The sequence below is a fragment of the Mus caroli genome, unplaced genomic scaffold (genome assembly GCF_978045245.1).
Source record: "Mus caroli unplaced genomic scaffold, Mus_caroli_1 scaffold_6, whole genome shotgun sequence".
In the NCBI taxonomy this organism is placed as follows: Eukaryota; Metazoa; Chordata; class Mammalia; order Rodentia; family Muridae; genus Mus; species Mus caroli.
The window spans coordinates 43,379,514-43,394,756 of record NW_028227261.1 but is presented as its reverse complement, the minus strand read 5'-3'; the positions used below and the strand labels follow the sequence as shown (position 1 = coordinate 43,394,756).

The following is a 15,243-nucleotide window of genomic DNA, read 5'->3' as shown; positions in this document are numbered from 1 at the left end:
AACCAGTACCCTGGAGCTCTTGTCTCTAGCTGCATATGTATCAAAAGATGGCCTAGTCGGCCATCACTGCAAAGAAAGGCCCATTGGACTTGCAAACTTTATATGCCCCAGTACAGGGGAACCCCAGGGCCAAAAAGGGGGAGTGGGTGGGTAGGGGATTGGGGGGGTGGGTATGGGGGACTTTTGGGATAACATTGAAAATGTAAATGAGGAAAATACCTAATAAAAATAAATTAAAAAAATATAATATATAGACAGGAATAAACAAAAGCTGGAGATAAGAAGTTTTGCACAACACACTGTATCTTCTTCTTAACAAGCAGTTTCCTACATATGAGGGATTGAGGCCATTCTGTGCTTGGTGCAGTCCTGCAATTATGGAAAATATGCAATCCAACAATTTAGGAAGAGGGAGCCAGAGTAACAAAATCATCATGTTAATAACTAGATTCTCCTTCCTCATCAGCTCTTGCCATCTTTTCATTGTTATCTAAGTCTGAATTATGTGTATAAATACCACCCTATCTCTCTTGTTTCTGATCTAGCTAATGATTGTATATCCTGAACATAAAGATAGGGTGATTTACTGAAAATATCATGTGTTAAATACTCTAAAAGTGCTCCATATTTAGATATAATTAAACATATTCCTTTTTATTATCTGTGTCCCTGTTACTTTAAAGATTTCACCTCCTAGTGTTCTTCTCTATCTCATCTACGCAAACAGCTATATGAATAACCCCTGCCTTCCAATTTTTCTGCCAGCTGTCCTTTTACAGCATATTTTAAGTTCAATTAACTTTTCTTATCTCTTTCAGTTCCATATTCAAGTCTCACTTTCTAACAACTATTACCTTGAGAACCTGAAGCATATATCCCACCTGCATTCATGCACCTGGGAATATCTTTTTTCTTACCCTTTAACTCTGTTGCCTTTTTTATTAGTTCTTTATTTTTTTTACATATTATGCAACTGTAATGTTATGCTATTTTTTATATCTGTATACTTTCCTAAATATAAATTTTTAGTGATTTTATATACTAACATGTCCAACTTCTTTAAATACAGAATGCCTCAATGTAATTAAGCAAACAAAAGTTGATTCTTTAAAGGAATTAATAAAACCAAAATGGTGTGTTGAAAGTATGAATCAGTATTGGATGTATCCATGAAATTATCCAGCTATTTTCTAGAAGAGACTTAAATAATTACAGCCACAGATTTGGTTGAAAGATGTATTTGTGTGAATGTGTGTTTACATAATCCATTGAACACATATATTTATATACAAATGAGAAAAGAAAAATCTAATGTATTTGGTAATGTATTTTCAATTTCATTGAGTTAAAAAAAAGATGATGTAGTATTTTTGTTAAATATTTATGGACTCTAAAGAACATGTTTAAAGTAATTGTAATTAACACATAGATTAAAATTTGTAGTTTTAAGGAAACATTTAGGCATGTGTTCCATTCATTGAACATAATGAGGAATCAAGTAGGATGACAAAGATCACAATCAAATTTAATCATGTAGGAATTTGTTACTGACTCACTGGATGGCAAACTGACAAAATTCCAGTTTGAACTCACTGGGTTACCAGGCATAAGTGTTTATCAAGGAAAGGAACTAATTCCTGGAAATTATGTGTATGAATGTAACAGCTAAATACAAATTTATTTCACAACAAACAAATATTCAAAATGGTGTAGGAGAATTCTTAGCAGTCTGAAAACAACCTCCTGATAGATATAATGACTTGTTTTAGATAGTGTAGAATTTTTATCTTGGAAGAAAGATATAAAAATTTATATGAAGATCATATAAAAAAACTTACACCAACCTTAGTATCTAGATATATTCAAAATCTGTATTTCCTGATTCGATGAGCACATTAAATTTAGTCAGTGCATATATGGTGACACTTCAAACATGTGTACTACAGCACTGAGATGGACTGACTTTTAAATGACACTTGGAAGCCTACATCTGAGCATTAGAGAAGATTTAGATCTTGATAACTTCAAAAGAGTTGAAAAGTCACTTTCTTTCCACCCAGTGAGCTTATGAGTCAGGATAGATGATGGGAAGTAATGAGAGACATGACCTCCACATACTTTTGTGTTAGCACTACAATAAATCTTACCTGTTTTATTTTCTCTCGGTTCCTGTCTTGCCCTTTTTCTCCCCATTGAAATTGACCCTTCATACTTGCCTAGGCCTGATATTCTAGGAAGGTAGGCTATTAAATTATAGCAATATTCAAACAAATCACCATTCCAAACGAGGTATGACCAAGCCAATTTTTCTCAGTAATAAGATTTATGACTAAATATTTCAGGTGAACTATTTTCATGGAAAATTGTTTGGATAATGATTCTGACTACAATAGGATTCATGATGATAGCCTTCTGCATGACTTATTATGTTCAGCAACGTCTCTTATATGGTAAGTAGGCTTGAGTGTGGGGACCATAAGTGGAAGGAGGGGAAGTTGCTAATGCTAATCAATCATTACTTTCCAAACCAGTTTTTTCAGTTCAAAACTCTTGGGTCACATGTTATATATGTCCTTATCAATTTTTGGTCCTACATCCTCTGCTTTTGCAGATGAAGCTTCTGACAATGCTGTTTACAAAAGCTGGCATTGCCATTACTTTAATCACGTTGAAAACACTTTTACCTATGGTGATTAGAGAGCAGTGAAAAGTGACTTGGGTATCTCATCACCCATGCTCGAGTGAGAACTTTAGAAATATAGGGATTTATCTTTGAATTATAAAGGATAAAGTAAATAACTTGTCACTTAGGATATTGTAAGTAATCCAAAATAAGCTCATTGGTTCACTAATGTAGACTTAGATAGAATCATTGATTCTTCTTTATGGGTACACTGTTGAAGTGAATAAACTACTTCTTTGATTGTTCTTTTTTTTTTAATTGTTTAGTTTTGTTTTGTCAAGCCAGAAAAAGTTGGGGAAGAGTGGTTACCTACACTATGCAATGGTCAATGTGAGTCTGAACAGCCAATCTGAGGATAAGGTATCTATACAAGCCAAACTCCATATCTATATCTTTTCCTATGAGATATGGAATTTTGAACCTATTTTCTTTAGTTAGACTTGCATGTTCTTTGAGATGAGATATGAATTATGGAACCAAGCCTTAGCTATCTGAGAGTAGATTATCATCTGGGAAAGACAGCCTTAGTGTGGAAATTTTTCTTTACATTGCATCAGGTGGAATGCCTCATTGGTAAATGTGCTGTGTTTCCCGGGCTTATGGAGATGAGCCCCAAATGCCTGGTTAACTATATATTGCAATCTCTAAAAGTATCTGATACTACAGAAAATCATAAGAAAGCTCTGTAAGCAGTCACTTGTCTATTCCTTGGGTGATAATGCATGAAACTGAGGCTTATCTGCCTACCTGGAAAGAATTTTCCCACATGAGTGGAGGATGATGATATAAAAAGACAGGGAAGTTGCTATCCTTCACACTACTCTCAGATTTGACAGTAAAAGATAAACCAAAGAAAGATGAGGAGATCTGAACTTAACACTTCTCACAGCTGGTGATTGAAGAAGTTGGATCTTTGGTAAGGAGATCTCCTTTAAAACAGAAAACTTAGAACCCACTGTTCTAAGTTATAAATACATACAGGTACACCTATACACATATACACACATACACACATATAGATCTATAGCTACCATGTAGATATTGATATAGATATATAGAGGAAACACATGAGGTAACTGATAGAATATACCCATCATCCATGATTTTTTACATCAGGAAAAGATAGGCAATGATAGGCATCCAAACAATATTTATAGAATATCCTCAATCTGGGCTGCTTAAAATTGGGAAGATTTTAAGATAAACAGCGAATTTCTCAGGACATGGATTTTGTGGGTCATGGGAACAGATGGGAGAATGTCGGTATCACAGAACTGGAAAAACAGTTATTTAACTATCAATTCTGTATAACCTGAGGCAATACAAGGACAGCAGTCTGGATGGACAGACTCTCGAGAAATGCTTTAAACACTTAACTTTCTCCAGCCAAGGTTCTCATAATTATTAGGGACAGGAAGAAAATTAAAAAAAAATAGTCATCACCAAGGAATATTGTTAAACAAGATGTGGTCAGTGCCCAGATTTGCAGGCTAGCTAGAATCTGTTTATAGAAACTCAAGGGAAAAAATCACTTCCTGGTATGTCATTTTTGTAGCTTTCCTGAGCCCCATGGTGGTGGATGTGACCTTTGTGAAATAGAAGAGACTTTGACAGATCTGAATGACTTACATTGTTATTTAGATTAGGTTGTTAAAAATCAAATGTAATTAAGATGGAATAATTAGAGGGTAATTTAGATAAAAGGGTCTGCTAGGTTCACTCAAAGACAAATGGGACATCTGGGATGCTAGGGGATCTTTTCACCCAAATACAGAATATTATATATCAGTAAACTTCTAGCAGGCTTTAACACCTTAGAAAGAGTTAATGAACGGCATAAATGTTAAAAAGAACATAAGGAAATTATTGAGCTTTTTATAGAGATAGGTTATTATCTCCTAGCAGATTATATGATATTTCTTCCCTGAAAATAACTACTCTGGAAGTGAAGATTTTTATCTATCATCTTTCAATAACCAGATATGACTAATAAAGGAAAGAGGTTTTGGTGTTAGATCAGAGCTGGTCAGAACCACAGAGCAAACTGCAGTGGTAGGCAGAGCAGGCTAAATATTACCCTATTCCTCCTTAGGTCTGAGCCAGAACAAGCAGCACAATATGACACAGCCATAGGGACATAGTAGCATCTGAGACTGTGAAGGCCAGATGGATTATAGAATATGATTGGATTGTAGGTGGCTACATGAGTAGTCTTTCATATTCATGTACCTGTACCAATATGGATTTTTATAGTCATATCATTGATATAAAGAATGAGATCTTTTAATGCAATATTAGTTCTTGTTCATGTTTCTTTATTAGTGTTCTTTCATCCTTACAAAACCAATTGACTCTTGCTTGAAGTGGATAGTAGTGAGTCTTCAAAGATCCTGTCCACCCCATGTAAAATATAGTTCATTATGTAATGCTAACTCATAAATGTCATAGATTTGAAAGTATGTGTGAAAACAATTAGGGAGTGTTTGTCAAGACAACATATGTAAGTAAAAACCAACAAGAGAGATTCTGCAAGGATCCAAATGGATATTAAATGAATTTTTTTTTCCGAGACAGGGTTTCTCTTTGTAGCCCTAGCTTAATGAATGGAGGCACTAACTCTCTAGAAAGTCTCTGAGGCCAAGGAAAGCCCATCATCTCACAAACCACAAGAATATTTCTGCTGCTGTTAGTTTTGCTGAAACTAGATGATAAAAACATGTTGCTAATTATATTCCACCATTTGTCTACATAATATCAAAAAATCAGGATAGGAGAAAACTGAAAGTTCCCTCCCTGAGTCCTGGCTTTCATTGTGCCAGGAGATCCAATAGAGACTACTTTTGTTTAGATAAACAGTTTTAGAGTACCCAACATATCACATTTAAAACACTTGTGTTTCTACCCAAAGAGTACTTCTGCTACTAGAATGTAGAGGGAAATCTGAATTTTTCAATCTCTGTGGAGATTGCTAGCAGTCCATTCTCCTGAACAAAAGTGACATTTGTTATAACATAGTGACTCAATTCTTAGCTATAAAGTAAAAATAGTATGCATCTACACAACTATCTCAGAGTTCAAAAAAGGTCTTAAAAATGAATCAAAGGAATATAAGAACTGGATGAAAGGGTGGAGGGTTCTGTAGTTCTTTCCTTTAAATTGAAACATTTCTTCCTGGAGAGTGACCAAAGACTCATAACATTTAGGAAGCTAAGGAAACTTAAAAGGATCAGAAAGATCATGCATCTTAGATATCTCATGATACTCATTCTCAGTATTGTTCATAAAATCATTACAAATACTTCTGAGGAAAATATTATTTTAGTGGAAGATGAATGTTAAGCAAAGAGCTCTAAGGAAGCAACTTTCATGAGTCACCATTTACACTGGGAAGGATAATTTTTAGTTATAAAGTTATCCTTGAGTTATTCAAGTTTTTCCAAGTAACTCCAGAACTTATTGGTCTACCAAGCTGAACTTGGGTGGAATAGTTTTTTGTTCTATTGTAGATGCTGTATCTGGGATTGTTTGTTCATATCTCCCCATGAGAAAACATACAGCAATATCTGTCATAAACCAAAAATTAGAACTTTGATATATCTAGTGTTACTAGTACTGGGTGGATGCTCCCCAAAACTCTGTCAGTATATAACAGATAATTGTACATCCTGATTTATTGAGGCACTACTTAAAATAGCCAACCACTGTGAGATCAGTTTTGATGTTTGCAAACAAAGGAGTACATAAAAATATATAAGAATGTGATTTATAATGATGGTGAAGTTTTATTTGCTATCAAGAATAAAATTGTCATTTGAAAGGCATAAAGTGAATGTAACTAACCAGGTAATTAATATTTTAACTGATAGACTCAGAAATACAAATACCACAATTTTCCACATTTGTGGATGGTAGAGTTTACATAGATACAAAAAAATCAGTTAAAATATGTATGATATTAATGCTAAAATATCATTCTCTGGGAAGTAAAGGAATCATGAAGTAAAAAGGATTTTATTGTGGGGTGGCAATATAGCCAATGATTAATGTATATCTAAATAAAATATGTTAAATAAACTCATCACTATATGTGGGGATGATATGTGGGGATGAATATATGCCAATAAAATTAGTATTCTCAAACTCATGTATATTTTTGCCATAGGTCTATCTTTCTAGAACACATTCAGATCCTCTAGATCTCCAGATCTCCTACAATGAATGTATTATGGCCACTCACTAATGATCTGGAAATTGAATGTTTCTACATTTCTCTGAAGTTTGAGTTTCTTCCTTTATGTTTCTAACTACTCTTCTGAACACTGCTATATTATTGAAATAGTCGTCAGTTTCAACCTGTGCTATGGGGCATGGTGTGGGATCATACTTTTGAAAGCCACAATTACACAACTTTCTTTATGCTAGATTATGCTAGATAACACTTGTAAATATAAACTTTTCAGAAGTTTTCTTTTTATTGGTATTATCGAAGATTTTGACATAAGTATTTGCAATTAAGAGAAAGGCATACACATAAACACACATGCATGAGCACAAGGATATATGTACATATATGTGTGCATATGAGCATGCATGCATGCACGTGCACACACACACAGAGAGAGAGAGAGAGAGAGAGAGAGAGAGAGAGAGAGAGAGAGAGAGAGAGAGAGAGGCAAGAGACACAGAAAGAGACAGGAGACAGGGACAGAGAAACAGAGTCAGAGAGGAAAGTGAGGAAATCTTTTTTGAAACCTTGAAATCCAGTGAAATATCTCCTCACAGAACAACACATCTTTTAGTACTTCCCCCCCCCCCAATCCCATCTGAAAACCAATAAATACAAGCATATAAGTAGCATTTCCCTTCAAACAAGTGACTAAAGTTTTCTAGCCAAAGGATGCAAACGACCTATGGCAGTAAATTCTCACATTATGTAAATTAGGGTATATTAGGCAGTTTAGATGTCTTCAGAATTATCCTCTTTTCTGTATTTTTAAAACCTAGAAAAAACAATAAGTAAGATATAACTCTGTCTCTTGCTCTTAGTAATGCCTACTCATGACAAATTGAGATGGAATAGAGGAAGCATTAGCCACTTTTCACTGGGCTGGCCTAATCTCAATCCCAAATGGGCAACACCTTAAAAGCTTGTATCCCTTTTATTCCCTTCCTCTTATATTCTAACAATAAATCTTCCCTTCTTCTATGAATATAAGAAGACAGCATGAAAAAGTAGCCCTTACACTTGTCCACTAACAATGTACTCTACATACACATATACACACACATACACTCACACACACACACACACACACACACACACACACAAGATCTTGATTTCTTGATTATTTTTCCAATGTAGAGTAGAAACATCACGTGATTGTAACATTATTATTTTTTTTTTCTGAAGGTAGCGTCTCTGAGGGGAAATGTCATTGGTTAAAGAGTATAATGGTACTCATGTTTTCAGTGATTGCAGTTACAGGAGTAATGCTCATTTTGCATCTAAAACAAAGAGGTATGTATGAAACTGGAAGATTCCATCCTGTTAAAGTATTTTCCCAACTGGCCAATAAGACATTTAGTAAAAGAAGAATGATTGTTTCTTGAACTTCAGGAACAATAAGCATTAGAACATACCTATAAGATCTAGATCCCAGAGCCCTGAATTTTGCAGGCTTAATAATAGACTTAGCTAATTATCCTGTTAATTAATTTGGAGGGAGATATGTTGAAGAACTCGGAGGATGCTGGAGTTGTGGTGGGAGGGGGTGGTCAGTATAGACTGTATCATACTTGTTCTAAAAGAAAGATTTGTTTTTTAAATTCATAGTGTTCTTCACACAAATTCACATTCATCATCACCTAATAAATTGCTCTAAATGTTTTATACATTTAACATATAAGAGATAATAGTTCATACATTAACCTTCTTGTCATTTTAAATATTATTTAGGTGTATAGGATTTTTTTGCCATTATGTGTAGTGCCTGTGGGAGCCAGAAGATGGCGTAAGATTCCTCAAAACGGGTCCTAGCCACCATGTGGAATATCAGTCCTCTAGAAGAGCAGTCAGAGGAAATACAGAGAGTTCAGTGCGGTATGGCCATACACAACCAACCAGAGTTCCCAGGGTCTAAACCACGAACCAAGGAGAACATTTAGAGGGACCCATGGCTCCAGCCATATATGTAGCAGAGGATGACCTTGTTGGGCATGATTGGGAGAAGAGGTCTTTGTTCCTGTAAAGGCTCAATGCCCCAGTGAAAGGGAATGCCAGGACAGGGAAGCTGGAGTGGGTGAGTGGGCAGGGGTACATGCTCATAGAAGCAGAAGGATTTGGGATGGGACAGGAGGCTTCAGAGAAGGGATCAGGAAAGGGTGTTGCTGTAAATCTCCAACCCAAATATGTCCCAGCAATGAAAACACAACTCAATTAATATGAATACAACCTGTGCACCTATACCTCAGTTTACAACCTGAAACCTTACAAATGGGCAACACAATAAGTTCATTGGTTTACCAAAAAACAAGTAAACGAACCAACAAGGACATGAATTTGGGAGGGAGATAGGTTGGAGAACAACTCAGAGGATGCTGGAGTTGTGGTGGGAGGGTGTGATCATTATAGACTATATCATATATGAACTTTTTTAAAGCCAGAGAGTAAAATGGATTAGAATTGGTAGTGGGATGAGAAACTGAGAAGAGTTGGGGGAGGAGGAAAAACTTGTCTTCAGAATATATTATGAAAAATTATATTCAATTAAAATGAACTTTCAAAAATGAATTCAAAATAATTATATTCACAAAATAAAATTAGCTCAAATAATAATTGTCAAAGTTAAATAGTTTAATTTAGTAATGATTCAGATAAAAATTTTAAAGCAAATCTTCATTGTGAAAAGATAATTTCAAATTCAATACTTATTTTAGATTTTGATGCAAAGCAAAGGACATTCTTCTCAAAATTACCTACTTTTTGAAAAAATTTTGTTTGATTTCATGGTGTTCATAGACAGGCAGAGTCATTTTTTGTTTTCACTTTTGAGGCAGTAATCATAATGAAAAAATTTAAAAAGTAACATATTTGAAATATCTTGTCCTTACTTCTATCCTTCAGGTCTTATGGAAATTAACTATGAATGCACAGAATAATTAGATGAAGTAGTCCTATATACTGTAGAGGTCCTCAACTTATGAGTCATGACCATTGGATCACACATATTTTCCAGGACTCATGGACTAAGACATCACTAAGTGCTAAAATTACTATTATGAAGTAGAAACAAAAATAAATTTATAACTAAGTGTTGCTAAACCACTTGAACCATGTATTTTCCTGTTGGTCATGCCACAAGAGTTGAGAACTGCTACACTATTGTAAGCCAGAGCTATATCCTCAATCATACTGCAGAATCACAAGGCTGAATTGAACATTTTAGTGAAGTTTTTCATTTATTTTCTCCTGTGAAATGAGTACATGAACAGCCTTAAAACAAATGAGTTACTTGCAAATTGGGCAATATCCTATCTGCATAAATAACTTTTAGAGTCTTATTATACTCAGTAGAACAATCCAGTCATGAAAAGACACGATGTGATTTTATTTATATAAGGCCATTGAATAGCCCAGGCCTTATATATAGACAGTAGAATGGAAATTGCAAGAGCTAGAGGTAAGAAAAGAGGTGGACTTTTTGTTTGATGGGTACAGAATTTAATTTGTGGAGGTAAAAGCATTTACAGAGATGACTGGTGATGGAAGTTGTATAATATGAATGTATTTAATGTCACAAAACTATAAAGTAGAAAATGGGTACTGTGGTAATTTAATATCAAATAGCTTTGTCATAAAACTAATAAACTAATAAAAATAATGTCTCTCTGCTTTACAATTGGGGCCTGCTATACATATGAAAACTAAACTTATAGGTTAGAAAAAATTATAAACACATTGACAAATAGAAGAAATATCGAATATTTTATTTCTTATTTCATAAGACAACTGGGAAAATCATCACTTATCATGATGTTTGACTTTTGTTTGTATGATTATAGACTCTGATAATTTCAAGCATCTGATTTTTATTGGCCATGATGTTTCTGTGAACACAGATCTACAAATACCAATTCTAGAATGCATTCTCCATTTTCTGGGTATTTGTCCAAAAAATGGAGTTTCTGTATAACATGATAATTCTAATTTTTGTTGAGGATATAATGTACAATGTATTCTTCATTTGACACCCCACTAAAATATCCCAGAATATCCATTTCTTTATGCACTTGCCAATACTTAATCATTTTATTGTCTCTTTACACCCAGCCTGCCACAGACTTTAAGCTTTTTGGGGAAGATTTATAGCAGAGAATTCCATCTGTTTGGCTTACTAGTGGCTCTATCACTGAATAAAGCAGTAGCTGGTGGTCAGTGGGCATTGTTGAGTTTCTGAGCATGATAATTCAAAATTTCGTACCTCAACACTTTTAGCACTCATAACTGAAGGTGACCATAAAAGCCTTAGTGAGAGTACTTTCCACCCTCCCTCTCTTTCTCCTTCTCTCATTTTCTCACAAGACAGGACAAAAACTAGGATTCCTCATTTCCAAATTGTATCAGGAACCTAGTGCCTCTTTTTCCTGATACCTGGATAGTATGTTCTAAACATGAGAACTTTGTTTATAAGAGGTGAACATTCAGACATTCTCTTGTCTGCCTTTGGTAGTGGGTGGTAAGAAATTTATCTAAGAAGAAATCTGATCTACATCACAAAGAAAAAGGAGAAGCCCCAAACAAACCAACTGCTGTGTCTGTTCTTAAGTCCAATCATGTTTTCTCACAGCTGTCCGTGATTTATCAAACATAAAAATGAATAACTCTCTCAGAGCCCAGGGTCTTTCTTTATTCTAAAGCATGCTCTATCATAAAGAATGTTGATGACACATATGGTATTCATAGGATATTCTTTATATCTTTATATGATAGAATATTCTTTATATTCTGTAAATCTATTTCTTGCAGTTTCACTTTAGATCTAGACTGAGGAGGGACCAAGAAACTATTCCTCATCTGGAAGTTTTTTAGAAAGATGTACTCAATGAATCTCTGTGCCTTCCAATGAAAGGCACGTCTGTGGGTAGATCGGGAGTTTTCAAACTTTTCTCTTAACAAACATCTATACTGTCAATGAGTGTGTCTTGAGCAGACACCATTGGTGAGAGAGGGAATGTTACAGATGGGGACTGGGGAAGATGTATAGCAGTTAGAATAAGAAGACAGAAAGGAAAATGGGGGTGGAAAGAGAATGTTTCACGGGGAATATGATGCTTGAGAAGTGGAGAAATTCTTCCATTTCAGAGATCTTGATCATCTAAGAATGTTCTGTTCAACTATACTCTATGTGGACCTGAATTCCTGAGGAGCCTCAGTACTAAATAAAATAAATAAATAAATAAATAATATACTATACTTATGTGATATTCAAACTGATTAGTAAGAGCAAGAGTCATGCTGCTTGAGGAGAAAGGGTACCATCTTCTCATAAACTCTTGACACAAACAGGATCATCCCAAAATCAAGTAGGTCAAATTTCTTCTCTATTGTTTTTGTACATGTAGAAAGTATGGAGTGATAGAAACCTGCAAAGAAAGCCTACCTTCAAGGTGTAATCTATGGTTCCTATATTGTCTGCAACTATCCTGAGTCTTTCCTCTTTTCTCAGTCCCAGTTTCAGATCAACATTTTGAATTGGACACTTTGTGGCTTGAAGATATTAGTGTGATCCTGTGTGTGCTGATAGTGTTTATCATCAAGCTCATTTCATTTATTTACTTCAGATTAGAAGGTAAATATGATGGCAATGGTGGCAACTCAGAAAAGTAATGCACAGATGTCTAGAAGGTGACCATTCTGGTCATTTTGCATTAGTAACTATAAGAAAAACCAGATGAAGAACTGTGTTGAGTAATGGTTGGTAGATGTGGCGTCTTCATTTTGGGTATATTGGGGATTTCACTTGTATATATGGGAATGTCTCTCAGATTACTGACTCTCCAAGGTCATACTATATAATTATGCTAACACACATGCACACACACACACACAGACACACACACACAGACAGACACACACAGACATACACAGACACACACACACAGACACACACACACACACACACACACACACACACACACAGTTACTTAATCTATACACCCTGGAAAGCCTCTGAATATTGAGCTTTTGCAAAAACTTTATGATTTTTCTTAAAATTTGACCAATGACAGTTTAGAGTAAAATTTAAAGGCTACAAACATTAAACCAAGCTTCATCTCTGTTACATATGTGTGAGGAGACTTAGGTCCACCCTATGTACATTCTTTGGTTGGTGATACAGTCTCTGAGAGCCCCAAAGGTACATATTAGTTGACTCTGTAGTTCTTCCTGTGGAGTTCCTATTGCCTCACTCCTGCAATCCTACCTCCTATTGTCTCATAAGTGTCCCTGATCTCCATCCTCTATTTGGCATTAGGTTTCTGCATCTGTCTGAGTTACTGCTCGGTGGTGCCTCTCATAGGACAACCACACTAGAAGCCTGTCTGCAAGCATAACCATAGTACCATTATTAGTGCCAGATATTGATGCTTGCTTATGGGATAAGTCTCAAATTGGGCCTAGTCATTGGTTGGCAGTTCTTTCGGCCTCTGCTCCATCCCCCTGACCTTTCATTTCTTGTAGATAGGATAAATTTTGGGTTGAAAGTTTTATGGGTGGATTGGTGTCCCTGTTACTCTCCAGTAGAATTCCTGCCTGGCTACAGGATGTGGCCTCTTCAGTAGTGATATCCCCTATGATGTGAGTAATTTTTAAAGTCACCCCCAAAGATAACACCTTCATGGATACAAATTTATAAATTTTGCTGTTCCAGCCTTTAGGAGTATTTACGTGATTTCAAAACATAAAACTATGATAGTTTTATATCTAGCTTTTTCTGGTTCTTTTCGTGTGCCTATTTATCTCAGTCCAACCATACTACTATCTTCCCCTAGACCATGCTTCTTTGGTTAATATATAGAACCTATTTTCATAGAAAATATCTGTTGTACATAGCAAGAATTTCATGTCTTAAGCTTTGTTGTGCACATAGACCACATTATCTCCAAGAAACATTTTTCCAAATTAAGCTGTTCTTGCACATGCATAAAATATGTAGGCTACCTGGTGTCAGACAAAGTTTGATCCAACCTTGAGAACTCAGTCATGTCGATCCAAATTACCTTCTTATCTCATACAAATCAATAGTCTTCTGGCCTGGGTGTTAGTAGAGACCCCCCATATCTGGAACCCAGTGTGAGGGCCTGGACCCTCAGAGGAGGTAGGAAAACTCTATTGAATAGAAGCAATGGATAGAAGTTAGTTTTTCTTACCGCAGGGATCACAGCCATAAATAAGAGAGTGAAATAAACATAGTTTCTCCTCAATTCTCTGAGACAAGGGTTTCATAAAATTATTGAAATATTTGTTAAGATACAGAGGAGAAAAATTATCAGAATAACAGTTCTACAACTTTATACAAGTTACTGTTAAATTCAATCTCTGGTTTCCCAAACAAGGAACCATAGTTGTTGATAATTGGAAGCAAAATATAGGCAATGTGAAGAGAACCCATGAAAAGTGAGATAAAATTCTTGTCAATATTTTGCATGCTGGAGTATAGTAATATATTGATTGTATCTTATGAGAAGGATCATTATAAAAGAGAGATAGAGAAAAAAAACTTAATCTTGCACACATATCTTGGCAAGGCTTGGTAGCTTGACCCTTTCTTTTAACTGTTCAGGTCCAGCCAGATCAGCATATGTTTTAACACTTGACTTATGGGGAATGGTGTGTGTGTGGTTACATAGCCTACACTTAAATTTCAGGGCTCAGCTGACCCAGAGCTTAGCTTTGTATTTTCCCACACAGCAGGAATGTTGCATAATAGATTGATTGAAGGTCCCTATATGAAAAAAAATATGTTGAAACATAGTTTACTTCTATTACAGGAATAATTTTAACTAGGACATATAGAACCTTCAGTTAGTTCTTGAAATTTCCCAATTTATATAATTCCTAAAAGATAAAGTGTAACCTCCCTCCCTCAGCCTGAAATCTGGCTGATCAGGTTTGACTGCTATCACCAGGAGATCACCAGGGGTGGAATCTGCCACCCTATCATTCTGCAACTCCCACTGCTGATATCTTCCGCCTAGCTGTTCCAGAGTGAATACGTGGTCACCTGCAGCTGGACTCTGAAGATGATTTGGCCGGAATGGGCCCCTCCCCCTTCTTCATAACCTTGTGTTTCTGAATAGTAAAATTGAGCTTTGATCAGAATCTTTTCCTTGCTCCATTCTTTCTCTCGTCCGTCTAGTTCCCTCTCTTTCAACTCGAGTCTGCCGCTTCAGCCATACCCTGTTCCTCATGAGCAGCTGGACGGCCTGCAACAATAAAGAATAAGTTTTGCCTTAATACATTATTTCAGGGACATAAATACTTCTATAGAAACAATGGGGAA

General features: G+C 35.5%; 1 protein-coding gene across 1 annotated transcript in view; it reads left to right on the top strand.

Moving 5' to 3' along the window:
- Nucleotides 1-15,036, top strand: part of LOC110293057 (selection and upkeep of intraepithelial T-cells protein 2) — a 33,610-nt gene extending 18,574 nt beyond the window's left edge. Inside the window, 4 exon segments of the mRNA XM_021160823.2 lie at nucleotides 2,343-2,450; nucleotides 8,094-8,201; nucleotides 12,409-12,531; nucleotides 14,870-15,036. Of these exon segments, the coding sequence (XP_021016482.2) occupies nucleotides 2,343-2,450; nucleotides 8,094-8,201; nucleotides 12,409-12,531; nucleotides 14,870-15,036 (506 nt within the window).
- Nucleotides 15,037-15,243: the final 207 nt, after the last annotated feature.